The 25700-nt window shown below is 44.4% G+C and overlaps 1 protein-coding gene across 3 annotated transcripts in view; it reads right to left on the bottom strand.

Moving 5' to 3' along the window:
- Positions 1 to 25700, bottom strand: part of ARHGAP42 (Rho GTPase activating protein 42) — a 609563-nt gene that overhangs the window by 86252 nt on the left and 497611 nt on the right. For all 3 annotated transcript variants that reach the window (XM_085621436.1, XM_085621434.1, XM_085621435.1), the window contains exons 12-16: positions 24025 to 24064; positions 3928 to 3990; positions 3530 to 3604; positions 2610 to 2694; positions 1371 to 1429 (exon numbers count right to left, since the gene is read on the bottom strand). In XM_085621436.1, coding sequence (XP_085477562.1) covers positions 1371 to 1429; positions 2610 to 2694; positions 3530 to 3604; positions 3928 to 3990; positions 24025 to 24064 — 322 coding nt within the window. The remainder of the gene's footprint in view (positions 1 to 1370; positions 1430 to 2609; positions 2695 to 3529; positions 3605 to 3927; positions 3991 to 24024; positions 24065 to 25700) is intronic.

The following is a 25700-nucleotide window of genomic DNA, read 5'->3' as shown; positions in this document are numbered from 1 at the left end:
ATCCTGCATTTTTTTACACTGAGGGCCACTATTCTGGAGGTTGGAAGGCATGTTCAGCAAATAAAGGGGCAGAGATCAGGGCCTATTGCTTTACAAACACAGGGTTTCGTATTGGAGCATAAAGAGGGGAGATGAGTCCCAGTTTGTAGTAGCCAATCAGGAACAATTTCTCAAAAGTTGGAGGGCAAGACCTAACAACTCTCAGTATATAAAAGAGCAGAATTACCAGGCAGCACCAAAAGATTGACCTTTAATATTCTGCACAGGTGCCTTCCATCAATACTGTCTGCATTGAGAAGAAATGTAGGAGACTTCCATTAAGGAAACAGAAGTAGTAATCCCTTGAACAAAAGACTGGGAGACTTTTTTTATGATACCATTTGACATGACATAATATCTGGAACATCTTTGGGATTTATGTTTAACCAACAAATATATCATCACTATTTACGAACTAAGAACTAGAGGCAGATTTATCATTCTTTTTTATGCAGCCAACGCAGCAAGCCACCTTTCTGTGCTGGGTGAAAGGGCAGGAATGCACTGTATTAATTATTATACAGTGGTTTCATGTCCTTTCCTAGTGCTGGCACACTTTTGGCTGCCTAACGCCAATGAAGGCACCCTTGCGTCATGAGGCAATTGTGTCTGTGTTGAAGGTCGGATTGTTTTTGTGCAGGAAGCAGCACATGTAGAAAGAGGAAAAGACTAGGAGAAATAAAGAAATTTCTCTTTTTATGCCTCAACTGGGGAGGCACAGCAGTTTAGCGCATTCCCAGGTAAAATCTGGGAATGAGCCAAAATCCATAGGTGGATGTGTGGGAGCACCTATGCTCCATCCATGTAAAGCCTCCCTGGGTCAGAGAAACGGAAGGCAGAGATTTGTGTTATTCTAGATTTGTGTTACTCTTGATTTATCAAGCCATACAGGGCCACGTAAGGTGGCCTTGCATGGCTTGATAAATCTCACTTAGGTTTTGCGTCACCCTTGCGCCCCTTTGCGTGGCGCAAAGGTTCCGGATCTTAAAAACAGTGAGCTGAGGACATCCATTTCCACAAAGTTCACTCCAGTACATTTTACCAACTAGGCAGGTTTTTCACAGAATTAGATGGAATTTATGGTCTTAAAACTTCAAATGTAAATAAGACTTTGGGAAATGCAACTGCAGTTTAAAAATTGGAGTATAATATGTAGGTTACATCCCATATATTTTACACAACATACAATTGTACTGGCGATATTTAAATTTGTTTGTGTGAATATGTTTTTAAATAAAGATGTGCATTTGCACTGTATTGCTCAATGACGCGTTTAGATGTTGCAATAAAAATTAGAGCAAACTTCAACTGTGTTTTAACATTTTACTTACTAACTGCAAGAATCAGATCTTTATGGAGCTTAAATGTCATCAGTGGCTCTGAGAGACACCTGGTCGGAAGAGAAAGAAAAGTTTCATAAATGGTTTATACAGAAAAATTTTATGGTTTTCAAATTATGCTAGCAAACAAGTAACTGACAATGATAACTTCAAATTAAATATGAGAGAAACACAGTTAATTCTCTCTAAAATCACATATGATGGTTTGCCTTCTATCAATACATATACTGCTGCTGTTTTAACCTTTATTATTATAATAATTTAAAGATGACTGAATGAACATTTGGGGGACTATTATAATTTAGGTTTTCTGACCAAGATCATTGGTTTCAATTCTGACTGTTTAATTACAATGTAGGTGATCAGAATTGAAACTGGCTGGTCATTCTGGCTGAATTCCGACGTGTTCGTGGAGCCCGTCGGCGAGTCAGAGACCGACCAGTAATACCATTGTATAGCGTTTCCGCCGTTGGGATTAGGATGCTTGGTTTCCCACAGGCTTTCCACGTCGGACCACAGGCTTTCCATTCCGGGCATTTTGACATGGCTAGCCTGTTGGAATGTGAGTTTGGGGGCCCCTAGCAGGGCCCCCTTCTCTTTGAGGCATCCGGTTGCATACCGAGGGAGACCCTATAATGCCTCCCTGTTGATCCTTGCACTGTGTGACAAGCACCTAGAGGTGCCTGCTACACAGTGCAGGGATGAACACAATCTCCCATAGGGAAATGGGAGTATATGCGACTGCACTATGTGCGGTAGCATCGTAATTGTGAGCAGAGGTCAGTCTGTCCCGAATTCCGCGATTATGTCGGTCGGAGACAAATCCGACCGACTTTATAATCGGACCCTTGGTGATTTACAATCTTTTGCTTGCAATGTGAAACTTATTTTGAAAAAAGATTTTGGTAACACCTTTTTGTAATTTGGTGAGTCTGTGTTTATTTTCTAACTTGCTTCAGAACGATACATTTTTTAGGTCGTGCAAATTTAGCACTTTAATTTCCTCAAAGAAATGTCAAATACTGCTCATATTCCTTCCCAAGATAAAGATGAAGGTTAATTTCAGACGGTTCATTTTTATGGTATAGGAATTACAAAATTAGCAATTGTAGATGCACATTGATATTTTAATAAGAATATTTAGTCAGCACATTCTATTTGAAATAATATTTAAAATAAAATAGTATTTTAACATTTTCTGACACATGTGCTCAACATAACTTGACTTACCTGAGGTAGTTTTTAAGCCCGCTTGTTACTGTTTTATTGTCCCACATTTCAAGATCAATATCCATATCTGGTGGAGACTTTGGAGCTGAAAAAAAGGAATGACATTTTTACAAGGGTAACGAATTAGGAGAAAGTAGTGTTTACCACTTCCAGGTAGGAGGCGCGCACAAATATACTAGGACCTATTGAAGGTCTTTTTCCAGTTAATCCTTTTAGTAAAATGATTCCATACAATTCAATCCAGCTTTATAATCATTGTGATTTATTTCATTCCTGTTTCCATACTGTTTTTTATTCCGAGTTTCTTTGATGAAGAAACAGATTAGTTTTACATTTTTACACAACCCAATGCATTTCGGGTCAACAGAGAGACCCTTCTTCAGGGGTCTGAAAACGGAAAGATAATTAAAATTAAATTTTTACAAGGGTCCCACAATCGGTGCACTATTTTTTATTTCCTGAGCCAGTCAATGAACTATCTGATTTCCCTTGTGCCACCCACCTGGGGGAAGGCTGGAAAAAAGTGAACTGGTAACAAATGTTTGTGGTTAAATATAGTGTTAATAAAGCACTTGCAATGACACCGTTTGTTTGGCGGTCACAGTTTCATCTAGCCTCTCTGTGGCTAAAGGTACAATCAGACAATTAAGAGGATCCCTGTGTACTTCTCTGAGAAAATGAAAAGGTTTCACTTTTGAAAAAACAAACAATTAATTAACAAAATAGTACTAGAGGTTGTGTTGCATGTTCATCAAGAAGGGAATATTTTGTCAAGAGAGCGACAAAGGCAAACAGATTAGTAAACATAACAGTTACAACAATGATATTGAGGATAATACCTGTATTTAGAAAATATAACCACAAAATTAATCTACTAACAATTGTATGACTCATACTGTATACAATTTTTAAACACTTACAAAACGTAGTGGTCATCAGTTTTTGAACTTTTGAATTGACACCTCCTATTCTGTAGAGACCCAAAATAGTTATTCCTAAATAGGACAAGATAAGAAACAGGCATGATTATTAACATTGATATGAATACATTTACAGCATTTACTTTATATATATATATATATATATATACATTTGTATTTACTTTTACATTTTTAATATTTATAGAAAATAAGTTACGGTGTCAATCCAAACTTCTTGTCAGGTAGAGTTTCTGTAATGCACGCCTAATAATCTAAGAACACAAATAGTGATGAATGACCCTTGTATTCAGCTCTTGATTATCAATTTAAGAGTTGTTCAACCAACAAAACAAATAATGCAAAAAAGCTGCCTCATAATAAAAAAATCTAATGCATACCTCGCGTCTCCACGGAATGAATGCATTTCTTCACAAAGTTAAATCCTGCTTCATTTAAGAACACTGTAAAGAAGTGAACAGTTCAAGTTATCTGTTGAACCTGATACAGTGCTCCATGTCCCTGATCTTTCTGACAACCCTCAACATTTATTTTCTATTTCTTTTTAAATATTGTCTAGTTTTAAAGAAACTTTATAGTGTAGTATTATCGGCCATGCAAATAACATTCAAATGGTACATAAATGTACACTGGCAAAGAGAAAACTAAAACTAACTCTACAGTAAAGGCAGTAAGTGGTATATTTTAAGACATTGTTTAAAAAAACTTTAACATTACGCAAACACAGACTTTTAAGCTCCAGGCAATGAGAACACTTTTTCTATCTACCAATCTCCAATATTTCCACAAAATCTAATTCTCCAGAGGACTATCCATGGTCATTGAAATGCTCTATGTAACAACCGAAGACAGAGCTACCCCACATGCAAAGACTTTCTTGACATGGGATTGCACAAAAACAAACACACACACACACCCCTTAACTATAGTTTGAGAAAAAAGAATACAAATACATTTTATACACCCCTTTGTGTATGTTTCTAGTATCATTGTAATTATGATTAGACCCGAGGTATTTTAAGTATCAGTCACCATACCCCTTCTCCATGACACCCATAAATTAACTGCCTTAATTATGAAGATTAAAGGAAACAAAGAATAACACTTTCTCTATGCCATTTAACAAATACATACTACCATAGCTTGAGGAATCAAAAGCCACTTTAAATACATCAATGTCATATGCATGAGTACGACACATCCCTTCATCCTGTCTCATGGTGCCCTTGCATTTTCATGACTGCATAGTAGCAGATCATGTTTGCAATTATCAGTGTGCTATAATACTGGGAGGTGGGTGTTGATGTATTCATAAGACAATCATTTGATGTATTGTTTTTACTTTCCACATAAGACTTAGAACATATTGTTCATATGTGAATCTATAAACAACAAAATAAATATGTTAAATACTGCCCAAATTGTTTTCCAAGATAACGTTAAAGGTTGGTTTCAGAAGGTTTATTTGTATGTTATAAGAACTGTAAAAGTATCAATTGTAGAAGCACTGTAGATGCAATAATAAATTGTTGCTATCTGTCAGCACCTGGAGATATTGTGATGCTCTTCTATTGGTAATTACTGGACTTGTGTAACTACCTGCATCTTCTACCTGTGTATGACTAGTCATTTCAACCAAATTATGATCCCTGGTAACTTCTGAACACATTTCCGTCTATCAGTTGGCCATTCGTCTCTTCTGATCACAGACTCCTGGACTTGCTATTCTTTAGTAGTTATTGGCATGCTACCTCCATTTCCTTCACTGATTAGCTAGTAAATAGCATCATTATTAAAACTAGTTGATACAGACCTCCACTTACCACCCTGCCCTCCTTGCTGTAGATCAATATTACCAACATGTTTTCACTAGACAGCTTCTTCTTGGCTCTGCTGAGACTCAGTTCTAATGCATCCCCATTGTAAGCTGGGCTGCCCCTCCCGCCCTCTCTCCAACCTCCTTTCTCTCTTCCACACTCAGCAAACAGTAGATTGTGCTGCCAGGAATGACTAAGGTGGCACTGAGGTCAGTAATATCTGGCTTTAGTCATAATCCCACACACCAACTCAATCTTTGTATGGAACTGGGAGGGACTGGGAATTCCTCCCAGGTCCATTTGTTATGTGTGTGAAGTCACGACTGATGGCACATGCATGAGGCGATTCAGAAGTGAGCACCAAACTACCTCTTTCAGGAATTAGCCATTGCCTAGAAATGATCAGGCACCACTCCATGTACCTGCTAACCCATTACAAGGAGATGTTCATGTCCCATGAGAGGGAAAGAAAATAAATGGCTAGCAAGTGCAGTGGAGCTCTTGTGCCCTATTGACATGTGTATATATAAATACATATCCCAGAGCCCCTCCAGCACGCTGAAAGGAAGAGGCCGCACAAGGAATCCAGGTAAGGGCTTTATTGGACAGCAGAAAGAGCGTGATGCATTTCGGCCGTGTGGCCTTCCTCAGACGCCGCTGCTCACCAAGTACATAGCCACGCCTTCTCTTTTAAATGGTACTGCAGACTCCCATTGGTGGGAGCACCCTCCATCCCCAGTCATGTGATCGCCCACCAAGTGCAGCGCTGTAGAAACTGCAACTCCCAAGATGCATTGTTTTCGGGCAGGTGTTGCGTGGGGAAACAAAGTTGGAACCCATGTGGCTGGTGTACTGCAGGGCAAGGCGTGGTGAACCCGGTTGAAGTAAGTCCTGAAGCCTCACCTGGGTCCCCGCATACGTTTCAACCAAGCAAGTGGAAGTCAGTCCGGCTGTAAGTTGACTGTAATAAGTCAAAATAACTACGTGAAGTCACGAGCTGCCAACTGGCAGCAAACCATCCTGAACAAACACTGCGAGGTGTGCTGGTGTCAATCCAATCCCTTGGAAAACAACGAAACCTGCAGATGCAGAAGCCAGTGAAGACACCTGCCAGCATGCGAAACGGGGCCTCTTAACGCGCCTCTGTCTGGCGCGACAAATATCCCAGAGCCCCTCCAGCACGCTGAAAGGAAGAGGCCGCACAAGGAATCCAGGTAAGGGCTTTATTGGACAGCAGAAAGAGCGTGATGCATTTCGGCTGTGTGGCCTTCCTCAGACGCCGCTGCTCACCAAGTACATAGCCACGCCTTCTCTTTTAAATGGTACTGCAGACTCCCATTGGTGGGAGCACCCTCCATCCCCAGTCATGTGATCGCCCACCAAGTGCAGCGCTGTAGAAACTGCAACTCCCAAGATGCATTGTTTTCGGGCAGGTGTTGCGTGGGGAAACAAAGTTGGAACCCATGTGGCTGGTGTACTGCAGGGCAAGGCGTGGTGAACCCGGTTGAAGTAAGTCCTGAAGCCTCACCTGGGTCCCCGCATACGTTTCAACCAAGCAAGTGGAAGTCAGTCCGGCTGTAAGTTGACTGTAATAAGTCAAAATAACTACGTGAAGTCACGAGCTGCCAACTGGCAGCAAACCATCCTGAACAAACACTGCGAGGTGTGCTGGTGTCAATCCAATCCCTTGGAAAACAACGAAACCTGCAGATGCAGAAGCCAGTGAAGACACCTGCCAGCTTGCGAAACGGGGCCTCTTAACGCGCCTCTGGCTGGCGCGACAAATATCCCAGAGCCCCTCCAGCACGCTGAAAGGAAGAGGCCGCACAAGGAATCCAGGTAAGGGCTTTATTGGACAGCAGAAAGAGCGTGATGCATTTCGGCCGTGTGGCCTTCCTCAGACGCCGCTGCTCACCAAGTACATAGCCACGCCTTCTCTTTTAAATGGTACTGCAGACTCCCATTGGTGGGAGCACCCTCCATCCCCAGTCATGTGATCGCCCACCAAGTGCAGCGCTGTAGAAACTGCAACTCCCAAGATGCATTGTTTTCGGGCAGGTGTTGCGTGGGGAAACAAAGTTGGAACCCATGTGGCTGGTGTACTGCAGGGCAAGGCGTGGTGAACCCGGTTGAAGTAAGTCCTGAAGCCTCACCTGGGTCCCCGCATACGTTTCAACCAAGCAAGTGGAAGTCAGTCCGGCTGTAAGTTGACTGTAATAAGTCAAAATAACTACGTGAAGTCACGAGCTGCCAACTGGCAGCAAACCATCCTGAACAAACACTGCGAGGTGTGCTGGTGTCAATCCAATCCCTTGGAAAACAACGAAACCTGCAGATGCAGAAGCCAGTGAAGACACCTGCCAGCTTGCGAAACGGGGCCTCTTAACGCGCCTCTGGCTGGCGCGACAAATATCCCAGAGCCCCTCCAGCACGCTGAAAGGAAGAGGCCGCACAAGGAATCCAGGTAAGGGCTTTATTGGACAGCAGAAAGAGCGTGATGCATTTCGGCCGTGTGGCCTTCCTCAGACGCCGCTGCTCACCAAGTACATAGCCACGCCTTCTCTTTTAAATGGTACTGCAGACTCCCATTGATGGCAGCACCCTCCATCCCCAGTCATGTGATCGCCCACCAAGTGCAGCGCTGTAGAAACTGCAACTCCCAAGATGCATTGTTTTCGGGCAGGTGTTGCGTGGGGAAACAAAGTTGGAACCCATGTGGCTGGTGTACTGCAGGGCAAGGCGTGGTGAACCCGGTTGAAGTAAGTCCTGAAGCCTCACCTGGGTCCCCGCATATGTTTCAACCAAGCAAGTGGAAGTCAGTCCGGCTGTAAGTTGACTGTAATAAGTCAAAATAACTACGTGAAGTCACGAGCTGCCAACTGGCAGCAAACCATCCTGAACAAACACTGCGAGGTGTGCTGGTGTCAATCCAATCCCTTGGAAAACAACGAAACCTGCAGATGCAGAAGCCAGTGAAGACACCTGCCAGCTTGCGAAACGGGGCCTCTTAACGCGCCTCTGGCTGGCGCGACAAATATCCCAGAGCCCCTCCAGCACGCTGAAAGGAAGAGGCCGCACAAGGAATCCAGGTAAGGGCTTTATTGGACAGCAGAAAGAGCGTGATGCATTTCGGCCGTGTGGCCTTCCTCAGACGCCGCTGCTCACCAAGTACATAGCCACGCCTTCTCTTTTAAATGGTACTGCAGACTCCCATTGGTGGGAGCACCCTCCATCCCCAGTCATGTGATCGCCCACCAAGTGCAGCGCTGTAGAAACTGCAACTCCCAAGATGCATTGTTTTCGGGCAGGTGTTGCGTGGGGAAACAAAGTTGGAACCCATGTGGCTGGTGTACTGCAGGGCAAGGCGTGGTGAACCCGGTTGAAGTAAGTCCTGAAGCCTCACCTGGGTCCCCGCATACGTTTCAACCAAGCAAGTGGAAGTCAGTCCGGCTGTAAGTTGACTGTAATAAGTCAAAATAACTACGTGAAGTCACGAGCTGCCAACTGGCAGCAAACCATCCTGAACAAACACTGCGAGGTGTGCTGGTGTCAATCCAATCCCTTGGAAAACAACGAAACCTGCAGATGCAGAAGCCAGTGAAGACACCTGCCAGCTTGCGAAACGGGGCCTCTTAACGCGCCTCTGGCTGGCGCGACAAATATCCCAGAGCCCCTCCAGCACGCTGAAAGGAAGAGGCCGCACAAGGAATCCAGGTAAGGGCTTTATTGGACAGCAGAAAGAGCGTGATGCATTTCGGCCGTGTGGCCTTCCTCAGACGCCGCTGCTCACCAAGTACATAGCCACGCCTTCTCTTTTAAATGGTACTGCAGACTCCCATTGGTGGGAGCACCCTCCATCCCCAGTCATGTGATCGCCCACCAAGTGCAGCGCTGTAGAAACTGCAACTCCCAAGATGCATTGTTTTCGGGCAGGTGTTGCGTGGGGAAACAAAGTTGGAACCCATGTGGCTGGTGTACTGCAGGGCAAGGCGTGGTGAACCCGGTTGAAGTAAGTCCTGAAGCCTCACCTGGGTCCCCGCATACGTTTCAACCAAGCAAGTGGAAGTCAGTCCGGCTGTAAGTTGACTGTAATAAGTCAAAATAACTACGTGAAGTCACGAGCTGCCAACTGGCAGCAAACCATCCTGAACAAACACTGCGAGGTGTGCTGGTGTCAATCCAATCCCTTGGAAAACAACGAAACCTGCAGATGCAGAAGCCAGTGAAGACACCTGCCAGCTTGCGAAACGGGGCCTCTTAACGCGCCTCTGGCTGGCGCGACAAATATCCCAGAGCCCCTCCAGCACGCTGAAAGGAAGAGGCCGCACAAGGAATCCAGGTAAGGGCTTTATTGGACAGCAGAAAGAGCGTGATGCATTTCGGCCGTGTGGCCTTCCTCAGACGCCACTGCTCACCAAGTACATAGCCACGCCTTCTCTTTGAAATGGTACTGCAGACTCCCATTGGTGGGAGCACCCTCCATCCCCAGTCATGTGATCGCCCACCAAGTGCAGCGCTGTAGAAACTGCAACTCCCAAGATGCATTGTTTTCGGGCAGGTGTTGCGTGGGGAAACAAAGTTGGAACCCATGTGGCTGGTGTACTGCAGGGCAAGGCGTGGTGAACCCGGTTGAAGTAAGTCCTGAAGCCTCACCTGGGTCCCCGCATACGTTTCAACCAAGCAAGTGGAAGTCAGTCCGGCTGTATACATATATATATTCTCGGATTCAATCAGGTTCCTTCAGAAACATATATGTGTGTGTGTATATAGATAGATAGAAATATATATCTATCCATATATATATAGATATATATATATGTGTAAAAAAGGCACCCTTTATGTGTGTGTGTGTATATTTATATATATATATATATATATAAATATATATATATACACACACACACGTCAAATGTTTTTATTTTTGCATACCAATGCCAATTTGCACCAATGCACTTTGCGCTTTTAAAAAAGGGCACTTGCACTTAATTGTCTGTGCTTGAGTGCTGATTGGTTTCTCTCTGATGAAATGGAGTTCTTTGGTATACAGGATGAGCAATGTGGAAGCAAGATAGGAAGAATTCTGCACTTTATGCATACTTTTGCACATCATTGTGCAACAGTTTGCACAAAATAATATTTTTGTATAACATGCTAATTTGTACATGCATATTGCACTTTAGGACACTTGCCTGTGATGTTCTTTTGTAAATCAAGTTTCAAGGTATCAGACTGGCCTGTATTAATGGTGCTGTGTGACCAGGACTTTGTAACATCGATTATGGACCGTCCAAAAGCATGAGTTATATATTTCTTTTTTTTAGTGTCTTGTTACACTGGTATTGTCACTTGTAACGAGATGTATTGATACTATAATGGTAAAGTTTAATGAGATGTACAGTGTCAATGTGCAGAATATATGAGTTTTTAGAGCACTGTCACTTTAAAGAAAGGTTAAACCCATGGGTGGGTGTATAAAAAAATCTAAATGGTGACTTGCAGTTGTTGTGAGAATAACCGCGCTGACGGGTCAAAATGCGTCACCAGAGCCACAATTAAAGTCTGCTTCAAAGCGAACCAGAGTGTGCCGAAACCTGTTTTCATTTAGGTATCGGGCGTGTTGATATATATATATATCAACACACATGTCAAAAGGGCACCCTTTGTACACTCTATTATGATATATAAAGGTTACAGGGATGTTATAGTTAGGCTCGGGTTTAACTTGTACAAAACAAGTGAAATGAAGCAGTCATAGTTAGCTGAGCTAACTATAACTCGCACCCCCGCAATCCACTGCTAATAACCTCACATATTACATCACTCATGACATGGTCAGTGACATGACTGATGGCATCTCAAATGACATCAATGATGACATTATCCAGGGACTGTGTGGTTTCAGAAAGTTTATGAGTGTTAAATATATATACCAAGGTGTATTGATGAATCAGTGGGTGTATGAGTGCCAGTATGGATGATTCAGTGGGTGTGTGACTGACTGTACAAGTGAGTGATTATGTGTCTCAGTGTGTATGGGTAAGTGACTTGTTGTGTGCATGTTTGCATCAGTCTGTCAGTTGGTGTCCAAGTTGGCTGCCTGGGTGAGTGAGTGGGTATGTGAGTGGCAGTATGGGTGATTAATCGGTTGTGTGAGTACCTGTATGAGTGTCTGTGTTGGTGGGTGAGGGGGTGTGTGGCTGCCTGTATGGAGTGAGTGGGTGAGTCAGTGGGTGTGTGGGTTAGTGAGTGTGTGTGTGTGAGGGGCTGTATGGGTGAGTGTGTGCATGATTGTGTGGGTGAGTGAGTGGATGGGTCAGTGGTATATGGGTGAGCAAATGGGTATGTGAAAGGCAGTATAGGTGAGTGATAGGGTATATGAGTGACTGTATGGGTGGGTGAGTGAATGTGAGAGTGGCTGTATGGGTGAATGTCTGCTTGTGTCAGTGACTGTATAGGTGAGTGAGTACATGCTAGTACATGTATGAGTAAGTGTGTGTGTGTGTGTAAATGTTGGGGGGTGAGTAAGTGGCTTTGTGATTTACTGTATGGGTGAGTGGTTGTATGAGTAGCTCTATGAATGACTGACTCAGTGTGTGAGTGGCTGTATGGGTGTATGAGAGGATATGTCAGTGGCTGTGTGAGTGATTGGGTGTATGAATAGCTGTATGTGTGAGTGAGTGAGTTTGTGTGCAGCTCTATGAATCAGTGATTGGGTGTGTAAGTACAAGTATGGGTCTGTGAATGGTTGTGTGGGAGTGGGTGTATGAAAGGTTTTATGGGGATGTGAGTGGGTGTATTAGTGATTTTGTGGATGATGTCATCAGTGATGTCATCTGAGATGTCATCAGTGATGTCACTGACCATGTCATAAGTGATATAATATGTGAGGTCATAAGTAGTGCACTGCTGAATTTCACTAGTTTTGTATGAGTGAAACATCAGCCTTACTAAAACGTCTCTGTAACCGTTGTTTTTTTCAGTGACTTTCTAAGGTGTTTTAAATGCTAATTCCTAACTATAACGTCCCTGTAACCTTTGTTTTTTTCAGTGAATTTTTATTGTTTTTTAAATAATAATGGCGTTTGTAGTGAGTGGTGGAAAAAGGGGTTGGGGCCTCAGAGCAGCTCTCAGGAATCCCGCCGTGTAGCACTTACAAAAAGTACCGGTAGGGCTTCTTGGCCCACCAGGTCCCTTACCATCCAAGAAGACTTAATTCCCCAACCAGTAGTGCACCGGTAGAAGCATTTGCAGTGTGGTGGAGAAAGGGGGCGTGGCCTCCAAATACCTCTTGGCAATCCCGCTGTATTTGACTTACTGGAGGTAACAGGTGGGGTAGTTGGCCCCCAATGCTTGCTGGTCCCTCAAAAGATGGCTGCCTACACATCCTAGTTGAACTGTTAGCAGCCAATCAAATTTAAGTAGGGTTTCAGTAGGCTGTTGGGCTCTCAGATATCTACACTTTTTAAACTAAAATATCTCTGAAACTAGTGAACAGATTTACACCGAATCACAAAAAGTACACTTTCTGGACAAACATCTAGCTTTCTGCCACATTTGGTGTAATTCTGTTCAGCTGCTTGGGTTATATCATTGTTCAAATATCCCTATGGAAAATGCAAAGGGAAATTGCATCTTGAGACACCATTTTTTCCTCAGCTTCTGCTTGATCACTCACCCCAAAACTCTCAAGGAAGCACCTGAGGTGGATGAACTTTTTTTTAAGTTTAGTGAATATTCATCAAACTGCACCGAAGTTATTTGCAAACCCAAAAACATTCTTCCTGTAGTAACTAGTTCCCAACTACACAGAGGCACATAACTCGGGGGTCTGTAAATGGCTCTCAGAAGGTGCATGTATTTTGGCCAGAAAAAGTTTTAAATTCTGCTTACCCTAAGTAATTTTGTTTTTTTTGTTGAGGGGACTGAGGTGTGACTATCACAGAATACCGCTGATGGTGCCAGCAACAGCTGCATTTACAGACTGTGCGCTGGATTGACCAAGCTTTTGATATGGCTGATTCCTGTATTCAAGACATTGATTGGCCTAAATTCCAGAGCTCAACTGGGAGGCTAAGTAATAGGTTCTCATAGCTAAACCTTTGTTTCTCAGGCACTGTGTGTTCTCCTATTGGCATCTTTAATTAGCAGCTTTCGTTCTATTAAATGAACAAGATGGATTTTCATATGCTTGGTTCTATGAAAGGTGTCGTAATTAGCAGATTCTGTATTAATAAATGGACAAGAGGGATGTTTATATTTTAGAATGTTGATGCTAATTATTTATAATAGACTCATTAAGTAATTATGCTGCAATTACTTCTGCGAGTGCAAAGATGCAAAAATTTGCTCTAACAAGAAACAGAGACAAAACATTGCTAATGCTGAATTTATATAGTTAGATCATAAAGACTGCCAAACAATCATGCAACAGGGAACTATAAAATTGCACAGATGGGCAACCATATTTCATTTTCCTTTTTGCTGTATTTATTGAGGAAGTGAGCACATAAACAATATTAAACATATTAACCAGTGTTAAAGAATGGCAATGTAATACCTCTGTTAATTTTAGGAGGTCATCTTCTATTGATACTAAGAGAGAAAAAAATTGCCTACGTCCAGATTTTTTCAGCTGGGGTATGGAGACTGCCCTTTCATTATATTTATTTGCATTCTTACTTTTTTCCCCACTAACAAGGTATTTTTTGAAAAATGTAATGCTTTAAGGATCGCCAACTTGCTCAAAAATAGATATACCTAATTTCAATAAATATTACCTCCTGGTACTGTTTAATTACTGTCTCACTCACTAATGTAATTTTTATTTAATGCACATGCTAAGAGGTGAAGGAATAAAATCATATGGTTGTTTCCTGTTCTAGACCACGATTTTGCTGCTGAGTTCTGTTCCTGCTGCTGCTGCATTTTATTAGGCACACTTGCACTTTAAAAACGATTTAACAAAGTGTACATTTGGTCCCTTATTTTACATTAGTTTAGTCTATCTGCTTTCATTCGGTTTTTAAAGTTTTATTTAGCATTTCCTTACTGACCTGGTGTCCTTCTTCTGTGTTCCTTAAGACACCGGGGGCCGCCATTTTGGGCTGTTGGCGCACTAGTGTTTCTTCGGCCTCAGATATTTATTGAGACAGATGCAAGCGCTCGCCCTGACAGAAGGTTGTTTCCTGTTCTAGACCACGATTTTGCTGCTAAGTTCTGTTCCTGCTGCTGCTGCATTTTATTAGGCACACTTGCACTTTAAAAACGATTTAACAAAGGGTACATTTGGTCCCTTATTTTACATTAGTTTAGTCTGGCTGCTTTCATTCGGTTTTTAAAGTTTTATTTAGCATTTCCTTACTGACCTGGTGTCCTTCTTCTGTGTTCCTTAAGACACCGGGGGCCGCCATTTTGGGCTGTTGGCGCACTAGTGTTTCTTCGGCCTCAGATATTTATTGAGACAGATGCAAGCACGCAGTGCGCGCGCGCAGCGGGCGCGCCACAGGCGCGCCGCATGCCCGTCTGCGCCCGTCCGCGCCAGACCGCTGCCAGGTGCCAGAGATGCTGTAGAAGCTACTACGGTAAGGAAACGTTTGGGGCGCGAATCTATTTTAGCACTAAGAGATATCGGTGACACGTGCACTCACTCTGGGCAGGAGGCTCATGAGGGTCCTTTTAGATGCGGGGCCTGTCGGTATACTTCACTAAACAGACATTCTACTGCCATTTTTTGTCCTACTAATATCAGACGTGCTGAAAAGATGAGGAAGATAGCGATTCTTTCCCTTAACCCCTTCGATGCTGCGCAGATTCCGCCGCTGTGCTGACGGAATCTTGCGCGGGTGTGGTCATGACGGAATGGTTCCGTCATGAGCACAGCTCAACCGTGGGTCATGACGGAACCATTCCGTCATGAGCACCGAAGGGGTTAATTGTCGTTCGCTGGTTAAGCACCACGAGGACATTTTTGTCCTTTTGGAGAACTATTCACCCGATATTTGCTTTCTTACAGAAACATGGCTTACCGATAGTACCATGCCTCAAACTCTCTTAGCGCTCCCCGCTGGTTACAGTATTAGGACCGTGAATAGAGAGACCAGGGGTGGGGATATAGCGGTTGTTTTTAAATCTTACCTTACTTGTAATTTGGAGAAACAAATTCTGGCGGGTAGTGAATGTGCAAGTTTCAAAATCACAATCTCGCAAAATTATACGGTAGCGGGGCTCTTGATCTATAGACCACCAGGGAGCTCGAGCGTATTTAGAGCAGCCTGTGTAGAGCTCGTGAACAGATTGGCACTTGGGTGGGCCAATTTTACTATTGTGGGTGACTTAAATCTCCACCTATATAATATAGAAGATCCCGATATAGCTAATTTTATAGCAGACCTTTGGGCCTGTCAATTGGTTCAGTTGGTGCAAGGTTCTACTCACACGGCGGGTCATCTTCTAGACCCAGTGTTTACCAACTTGAACTTCTTGTCTGTAGCGGCCCCATTAAAATTGCTTTGGACTGATCATTATTTGATCATGATGTATCTGTCAATCAAAGGGGCTAGAATTAAGGATTGCTGCCACCTCACATGCAAGAGAGCATGGCATAAGCTCGACTGGGCTAATTACGCTGAAAATTGGGGACCTCCTGCCCCATGTCTAATGCGAACCCTAACATGGCATATACTGCCTTTTCTACCTGGATCAGACAGCCCTTGGACGAGCTAGTCCCGGAAAAATGGCAACCATCCCGCAAATCTAGCTACAGCCCCTGGTATAACGAAGAACTTGCCGTAATGCGAAAGGACTGCAAAAAACTTGAACGCACTTGGAGAAGGGACTACGACTTGATGGCTAAAGAAAAATATTGTTTGGCCATTAAGAACTACCAAAAAAGGATCCAGGTGGTCCGAGCCACTTTCTATGCGTCACAACTTGCAGGCAGTGGGAATAAGGCTAAATGTATATTTTCCTTAGTTGCCTCATTAACGATAGCTCCTACGGAGCCTTTTATTTCATCCAACAAGCAATGCGATGATTTAGCGGCATATTTAATTTCCATAGTGGAAAGGATTTATAAACAATTTCCCGCGTCAATACAATCTACTGATTCGGTAGAGGCAACGGCCTGCTTATTGGATAAGTTCCCGCTGATTGTGCCTGCCCAGCTGGAGGCACTCTGTTTTAAAATAAAATCTGGTTCTCCCCTTGATCCGCTTAGGCCAGGTCATTTTCTTAAGCTTCTTCCTACAATTCAGGGCCCTCTGTGTGACATCTTAAATGCTTCATTGACCACAGGAATCATGCCCACTGCTTGGAAGATAGCCAAAGTCCTGCCTTTAATAAAGAAACCCAACTTAGATCCAGATCGTCCTGAGAACTATAGGCCTATCTCCCGCCTACCTTGGGCATCGAAGATTCTGGAGACATATGTCAATGCCACGCTCTCCAACTTCCTGTCCTCTAATAACATCTTGGATCCCTCGCAAAATGGCTTTCGCCCCGGTCACAGCACTGAGTCAGCACTGTTGGCCGTCACAGAACATCTTTGGGCATCTTTGGATAATGGGCACACTGCGGCATTAATACTGCTAGATTTGAGTGCCACATTTGACACCGTGTCCCATGCCATTTTGCTGAGACGATTAGAGGAGGTTGGGATCAATGGCTTGGCCTTACGCTGGCTGGCATCCTTCCTAGAGGATAGGACTTTCGAGGTTTCTGTGCCCCCGTTTTCCTCAGGGACTTTCAAGGTGAGACAAGGTGTACCTCAGGGCTCATTTTTGAGCCCTTTGCTTTTTAATATCTACGTGCTGCCACTGGCTCTTCTCGCAAAGAGCCGTGGTTTGACCCTTGTCTCTTATGCTGACGATACACAGTTGGTGGTAGCCCTGTCTAGCAATACCGTTAGGGGTAATAGCCTAGACACCGCCCGCTTCTGCACCAATTTGGCAGCAGTGGCGGACTGGCTTACCATCAACTGTTTGCAGCTAAACACTGAGAAAACGGAAATTCTGCTGACGGGGAAAGACCAGGGTCTTTGGAGTAATGATTGGTGGCCCCAGAGCCTTGGACATGCACCCCCTCCAAAGATGGTGGTGAAAAACCTCGGTGTTTGGGTAGCTAGCAATCTTAACTACCAAACACAGACTAAGAAGGTGGCTGGCACATGTTTTGGGCTGCTTAGGAGCTTTCAGTCTATTTTTAAGTTCTTTGATGCCCCTACTAGACAGCTGATTATTCAAGCTACAATCCTGTCACGGCTGGACTATGCTTCGACTCTCTATTTGGGGGCCAATAAGTTTGAGGCCCACAGGTTACAGAGAGTCCAGACCGCTGCGGCTAGAATGTTGCTAGGTCTACGTAGATCTAGCTCTGCCTCGGATGCAATTCGAAGACTACACTGGTTGCCTATGGAAAGACATATAGAGTTCAAGGCACTTTGTGTGGTCTTCAAGGCTTGGAAGCTGGCTTCTCTACAGATATTAACAGACCTGATTCAGCCTTATGAGCCCACGCGCCAACTTCGATCCTCTAGCCAAAACCTGTTGAAAGTGCCACGGGTTAAGAAATCCAGGGCAGGCGGTAGATCTTTTAGATATAAGGCAGCCAGGCTGTGGAATTCTCTCCCAGCATTTATTCGTGGTCTAAGGGATTATTTGCCTTTCAGGAAGGCCCTTAAGACCCATCTCTTCTCCAAAGTCTAATCTGTGTTGGAAGGTGTCTTGAGGGCTTAGCCCTTGTCAGGAGCGCCGGGACGCCCCTTTGTTGGGGCAGCTGTTGCGCTATATAAATTGTTATAACATAACATAACATATGCTAATTACAAAAACATTTATAATTAAACATCCGTCAAAAGTGAACGACTTGACAACAAAACATGGTATGACAAACAGTATTCAAACGAAAGCATAAAGGGATGCAGGTCCGGGAGAAACGACAGTGACTTGACAGAGTTAATCAATGATAATGACCCTAACTTCTTTTTGACATGGTGTATGTTACCAAAAATGCAATTTTGCCACAATGTAAATGAAGCCAGAAGTTCCATAACTCAATGACACTTAATGTAATAACCTTAAAAACAAGAAAGTGTGCTTCATTACACGTGGGGCTTTAACCAATGATTTGAAAGTTACACATGCATCAAATAAATGAGCATTTAATTCAACCCTCACTGGGAGTGCAAATAAGGACATAAACCTCAGAACACTACAGCCAGGTCTGAAAATGTAAGGACAGCATTTTTGTTGGATAAAAATGGTCTTGTATTGGTGGTATTTATTTAATTAAAATGGCTAGTCATGAACTTCTTAATCTGCTTTAATAGCCACTTCAAATGTGCAATATCTGAGATAGACATAATTCATACGTCATCTCTAAGTAGGTTAACTCAGATGTAATCCTCCTTCTTGCGATGGTGGAGAGGTGAAAGAATTTATGGACAGGCAAAGGATCTCAGATCTCATCATATTGCCTAATAAGAGCCAGTGAAGGGTCTTGCCACCAGCAACATGGCACCTTCTCTTCAAGTTTCAGGGAAAGTGAATTTACTTGGTCCGTCTATGTTCTATAGCAGAACACTAAAGGTAAATGGGGATCCTAGCTGCCTAACTGGTGGTTAGATGTTTAAGTAGGAAGCGGGAGAGAGGTGTCTCATACATCTCTTATTTACCTATCATACAGGACTCCTGCTTATCTCATCCCTGGATCACATACTGTAGAGAAATTGTTGCGCACAGCTGGAGAAGGGCAAAGGAAAGGAGGGTTGGTGCAGCACGCTCTGCATGAAAATGTTCAGCCACTATTAAAAATAGATCTGCGTTTTGATTTGCTTGTCTTGAATTGTCTTTTTTTCAATTATTTGTTATGTGCCATGGGGTTTCCAATCCTCTTCTCTTTCATTTTAATCACTTACCAATCAATCAATCAATCAGGTGTTTGTTAAAGCGCGACTACTCACCCGTGAGAGTCTCAAGGCGGTGGGGTGCAGGTTCCAGTCCATCAAGGAGGGGGTCTGTCGAAGATCCAGGTTTTGAGGTTTCTTGCGAAGATGGGGGGGCGATGTTGTCTGTCTGAGGTGGAGCGGAAGGACGTTCCAGGCTCTGGCCACGAGGAAGGAGAAGGAGCGGCCTCCCGATCTGGTCTTTCTGGTGCAGGGGACCATGGCGTAGGAGAGCTGGGCTGATCGTAGGGTCCTTTGGGGTGCGTAGAATTTGAGTCGGTTGTTCAGGTATGCTGGTCCGGTGTCATGGAGTGCCTTGTGTGCGTGGGTGAGAATCTTGAAGGTAATTCTAGCCTCGATGTGGAGCCAGTGGAGTGTGCGCGGGTGCTGGGAGATGTGGCAGTGTCTTGGCAGGTTGAGGACCAGACTTGCGGCGGCCTTCTGGATGTTTTGTAGCTTGCGGTGAGGTTTTTGTTTATTCCGGCGTAGAGTGCGTTGCCATAGTCGAGTCTGCTGATGACGAGTGCGTGAGTGATGGTCTTTCTGTGCTCGAGGGGAATCCATTTGAAGGTCTTACGTAGGAGGTGGAGGGTGTGGAAGCAGGAGGATGCAACGGAGTTGATCTGGTGGTCCATTTTGAGCTTTGAGTCCAGGATGATTCCAAGGTTGCGTGCGTGATCCGTGGGGATGGGTGGTCTTCCATGGGCAGGGGGCCACCAGGTGTTGTTCCAGGTGTCTGAGTTTGGGCCCAAGATGAGTACTTTTGTTTTGTCGGAGTTGAGTTGTAGGTAGCTGCTCCATTTGGTGACGGCTTCCATGCCTTCTTGAAAGTTGTGTCTGGCGGTGTTGGTTTCGTTGGATAAGGAGAGGATGAGTTGGGTGTTGTCTGCATACGACACAATGTTGAGTCCGTAGGTTCTGAGGACGGGGACGAGCAGAGCCATGTAGACATGGAAGAGCATGGGGCTGAGGGAGGACCCCTGGGGGACTCTGCAGGTGGTAGGTGTAGGGTTCGAGAGGAAAGGGGGGAGTCTGACCCGCTGCATTTTGCCAGAGAGGAAGGAGTGGATCCAGTCGAGGGCCTTGTCCCTGATCCCTGCATCGTGGAGTCTGTGTATTAGGGTGCAGTGAAAGCCTGTGTCGAATGCTGCTGAGAGGTCGAGGAGGATGAGGGCTACTGTTTCTCCTCTGTCCAGTAGGGAGCGGATGTCGTCTGTTGCGGCGAGGGGGCTGGTTTCTGTGCTGTTGTTTCTTCTGAAGCCGAATTGGGAGGAGTCGGGGATGTTGTGCACATCGATGAAGGTGGTGATTTGGCTGTTGATGGCTTTCTGCATGACTTTCGCTGGGAACGGGAGCAGGGAGATGGGTCTGTAGTTCTTGAGATCGGTGGGGTCCGCTGAGGTCTTCTTCAGGAGGGGGTTGATCTTGGCGTGTTTCCAGCCGTCGGGGAACGAGGCATTCGTCAGGGAGCAGCTGATGGTGTGGCAGAGCATGGATGCGATGGTGTTGGCAGCTCTGTTGAAGATTTGGTGGGGGCAGGGATCCGTGGGGGCCCCGGAGTGGATTGACTTCATTGTCTTCAGTGTGTTTTCGGTGGTGCGGGCTGTCCAGTTGTCAATCGTTGGCTTCAGGGTGTCGGGGGTGGCTGGTAAGGGTTCGGTGTGTTGGTTGTCTTCGGCGAAGTTGTCGTAAATGTTCTATATTTTGAGGTGGAAGAAGGTGCCGAGTTTGTCGCAGAGGTCTTGTGAGGGAGGGATGTCAGTAGACTCGCTGGTGGGTTGGGCGAACTCCTTGATGATGCTGAAGAGTTCTTTGCTGTTGTGCGCGAGTGTGGAGATTCTGTCTTCAATTGCCTTTTTCCTTATTTTTCTGATGAGTTGGTGGTGGGCGTTAGTTGAAGTTGTTGTGGACCTCTGTGGATCTAGAGTTTCTCCAGGCCTTTTCGAGGCAGAGGCAAGTGTGTCTGGGCTCTCGAAGTTCTGTGGTAAACCATCTGGCTCTCTTCGCGTGAGTGCTGTTGTTTTTCTTGAGGGGTGCTACAGTGTTGGCGCTGTCGGAGATCCATATGTGCAGAGTTCGGGCTGCGGTGTTGGGGTTGTCGTCTTCCGCAATGGTTGGGGTGGAGTTGCTGAGTGAGGAGGTGAGCTGGTCTCTGGTGATTTTGGTCCAGTTTCTTCGTTGGAGCAGGTGCTGATGTCTGTGGATGGTGGGTGTTATGAAGGTGAAATGGACACATTGGTGGTCTGTCCACGGGAGTTCAGTGGTGTGACTGAAAGTGAAGGAGTTTCCTGTTGTGAAGAGGGGGTCGAGGGTGTGGACTGCTGAGTGCGTGGGTTCGGTCACGATCTGGCGGAGTCCAATGTTCTGGAGGTTGTCCAGGAGGGATGTGTTGGGGTCCAGCTGGTTGTCGAGGTGGAAGTTGAGGTCTCCCAGCAGGGAGTAGTTGGTAGATGCGATGGCATGCGGGGATATGATGTCCGTGATGGAGTTGGCGAATGGTCTGCGGGGTCCAGGGGGTCAGTAGATGAGGGTTCCTCAGAGGGTGGTGGTAGGGCTGCCAGTATCTTAAAGTGAAGGTGTTCCATCAGGTCTGTGGGCTCGTCAGGGAGTGTGCTGAGGTGGAGGGTGGATTTGTGGACGATGGCGATTCCTCCTTCCGGGCGGTTGGGGCAGTCTTTCATGGAGATCTTGTATCCTTGGGGAATACTTGGGGAATGGCGATGTCGGTCCCGAGGTGGTGTTGGTCCAGGTTTCGGTGAGGAATGCTACGTCCGGGGCAGTGCTGCTGGGAAGGTCCCAGATTTCGGTGGCGTGTTTGTGGAGTAATCTGACGTTGAGGAGGATGCATTGCAGGGTCTTCGGCTTGGGAATGTTCTTGTGGTCGGTTTGTGCTGGGTCCGTGTTCCTGGCGGTGCTGTAGGTGTACCGGTATCTAGAGTTACGACTTGTGCAGAATTCTCAAACACTTCACAATATACGCACCAAAAACCTCTGAAAATGTTACTCATTATGAGTACACCTCAGCATAAGCTGTTGGATTTGCCATCATTGAGAAATCTGACTCTCTATACTAAATTTTTTCACCATAGAAAACATCAATATGGACGGGTATACGTTCACTGCAACATTTTCGGTGTAATTTTAGATATGTAAATTGGGCGGAAAACCAAATGCACATGTGTGTGAATAGCCAGAAGGTTACAACTGTGTGGATGTTAATCATACCGCCAATCCCCTCCCCTGGATTACATTTATTTTCACCCATAATCCCAGATGTACAAGGTGCAGTACTATCATTCCAAGAAACAGCATTCCGTGATCAAGATGCTGCATTTACAAAACGTAAATAAATTTGTATGGATGCAACTGATACCTAGGTATGCAAATGTGTTGGTGAATCCTCCCCATAAGGCTGAGGTCTTAGCTAGAGCCTGGAAAACAGCCCACTGGGCTAACAGGGGGACATAAGCCATGCTGTCTGCAGCCCTGGTGAAGTGGTGGCTGACTTGTACCAACGGTGGTGAAGAGGGAGACAGGAGTGAGGGGCACAAAAAAAATAATAATAGAATTACTTCACTTACCTTCTTGCTGCACGATGTCCTCCTCCCTCGGGTGTCTTCCAGGAAGATCACGATGCAGGAAATTGAACTACTTAACCATGTTGCTGCTTTCACAGCATTAAAGCAGCTCCAGGATTGGATAGAGCAGGCTCTCCCAGAGCTCCTAAGAGCACTGGAGGCCTGCACTTTCTCTAACCCAGCTGTCTAAATAAGCTAGGTTAGAGAACTTTAAAAAGCGCATGTCTGTCTGGCCGGCCCGAGACTACCGTCCAACAAGACATTCGCATTTTAAAGCACACAGCTTCCGGCTGGCACTTAGCAGAGCTGGCCCCACCCCGTCCTGAGCCTTACTTTGGGACAGGTTGCTGAAAAATAAAACAGTAATATATAAACTTTATTTCTCACCTCTGGGGCTTGTGAGGCGGCACTTCTCCACTCGAATGGAGGAGCCGCCCCTACCCTGGTGGAAGACTTTTCCCTATTCCGCTTCAGGAAAAAACATCTCCGCACTTACGGTTTGTTTTTTGTGAGCCAAAAAACAAATAGCCCGACACACAGGGAGTTTTCTTCCTGTGCATGTGGGCAGTTCTGAATTTTCCCAGCCTGTGTCCACCATTCCAGGAATGGCAGACATTGGCAGGGAAAATGAGTGAAGATTGCCCTGCCCTCATTTGCGGAGGATTTGCTTAGAGGTTTACACCGGCAGAGCCAGCTGAGGCACCTCCACTGTCAATCTGTTGCTGTCCCTGACTCTACATACAGCGGGAACAGTAAGTCTGGCAGGGTGGGAGCATGCTGGGCATTTGTATGAAAAGGCAAACATTGCTGATTTAAATGATCAGCTAGAAAGTTTAGTAGGTTTTTAGAATTTGGTCAAAGAGGGCCCTTGGTTATTGAATCTTTAAATAGCGCAAGTAAATAATAATCAGAAGGAACTTGACATATCATCTGTCACAAAGGTATACTGAACTTGGGTTGCTAGGAAATTCCAGAATAACATTAAACAACTTGGTTATCAATGATGGTTATGCTGACAAAATTACAACGAACAACATACCAAACACAAGTATAAAAAAAAAACAAAGGGAGATAGAAGTAATAAAGTGTTTGTTTGATCTGCCCTTTTTAATGTTTAAGCCTGCATTTGCTAAAGACACTTACTTTCTTCCTTCTTACTAATTATCGCTGGCAGGGTATAAATCTGAAAAGCAAAACAGACATAAGTTTCAATGTAATGTTCTTGATTAAAAATTTTAATAATGATACTGTAAATTCATTATTCTACAATGAGATTAACCAAAACTTTAACCAATGTCAGCAAACTAAAGCAATGTACTGGAAAAATGTATTTTTTAAAATTATTTTTAAAAGATTATTATTGAGCAGAGCATTAGGTTCATACAATACAGGGTATATTTAAAATCATTATAAAAACCAGTTAGTACACAACCTGAAGCGACAGCCTCTCAATACACAATAAGGAGCAGCTAATCATATACTCATTCACGAATTAACAATGTGAAAATGTATCTTAAAGAGCAGCAGTACTGTAAAAAGTTTCTCGTGCATCTAAAGTGCAATACCAATAAAGTGCTGGTGCCTTCTTATTGCCTAAAGCCATCATAACTACAACATCTTATTAAAAATAAGATAACATGACTGTAGCGACTGATAACATCGTTGACTAATAAAACTAAATATGGAATGCATCATTCTATAAAGTACAATGACTAAAAAAGTGCTAGTGCTTCTAAAGTGCCATGAAGAAAGTGCTAATGCCTTATAATGAGAGCTGCTACATCAATTTACCAACCAGAGTGTTAAGATCCCTCTTTAAGCTTTTCTAATTCACTAAAAAACTTCCAATTTTTTTCAAATTTCCTAGTAGCCCCCACCCGTCTAGCATAAGCTTCTTCAAATTTACGGGTTCTTTTCATTTTATGAACCATTTCAAGTGAGAGGGAGCTTCACTAGATTTCCAGTTTTGCAGAATTAGAGAGCGAGCTACCGTACAAGAAATAAATACAAAGGCTTTTTCGGCCTCGGATAGCATTGTTTCCTTCTCTGCAAAATCCAAACAAAGCTGCTTTGGCCTCGAACAAGACATTCTTTCCGATTGCTTGCCTGATATAAAAAAAGACTGCCTCCCAAAAGAGCCTCAGCCCTGGACATACATAAAAAGTATGGAGCCATCCACCTTCCCCATCTGTCCGACAGCAAAAGCACTTGTTCTCTACTCCCGGGAATCTTTTTTTTAAGGCAGCTGGAGTTAAATAGGAGAGCCTCCCACTCCTTTGAAGCCAGCCTACATCCTGTCTCCCAAGTTATTTTGTCCAAGTGGCTCTCTATCACAGGAGCTTGACCCTGTTTATGTAGCAGCCTATACCAGTTTCCCACCCCTTTAACATTAGCCCCATAAAGGGCTATCACAAGTTGGTTAGGGGCGCCCAATATACCGCTGGTGTTTTTTAGCAGATGAACAACTCGTAGATATTCAGAAAAGGCCGGTTTCCGGTGGCTCTCCGCCCTTGGCATTACTTCTTGCCAGGAAATCGGCCTATTTTGAATTATAAAATGTCGTAACTCGGATAATCCACAGCCTTCCCAGAGGCTTCTATGCCTTAATTGCAGCTGGAGACCGAGACTAGTACATTCACTCAATTTTAGGTACTGGAGGCCCGAAGAGCCCGTCTTTCTAAAAAAGGACTGAAGTCTCAAAAGTTGTCTTTTAGCGTCTTGTATCGTGTTTTTTTGGGGAGTTTGGAAGTTTTTAAAAACACTCAAGTTAGTGATCCAATTTCACTAGAGTCATTTTATCTATAAAAAAGCTGTCGCTG

The sequence above is a fragment of the Triturus cristatus genome, chromosome 8 (assembly GCF_964204655.1).
Source record: "Triturus cristatus chromosome 8, aTriCri1.1, whole genome shotgun sequence".
Lineage (NCBI taxonomy): Eukaryota > Metazoa > Chordata > Amphibia > Caudata > Salamandridae > Triturus > Triturus cristatus.
This window is presented reverse-complemented; position numbering and strand designations above follow the sequence as displayed.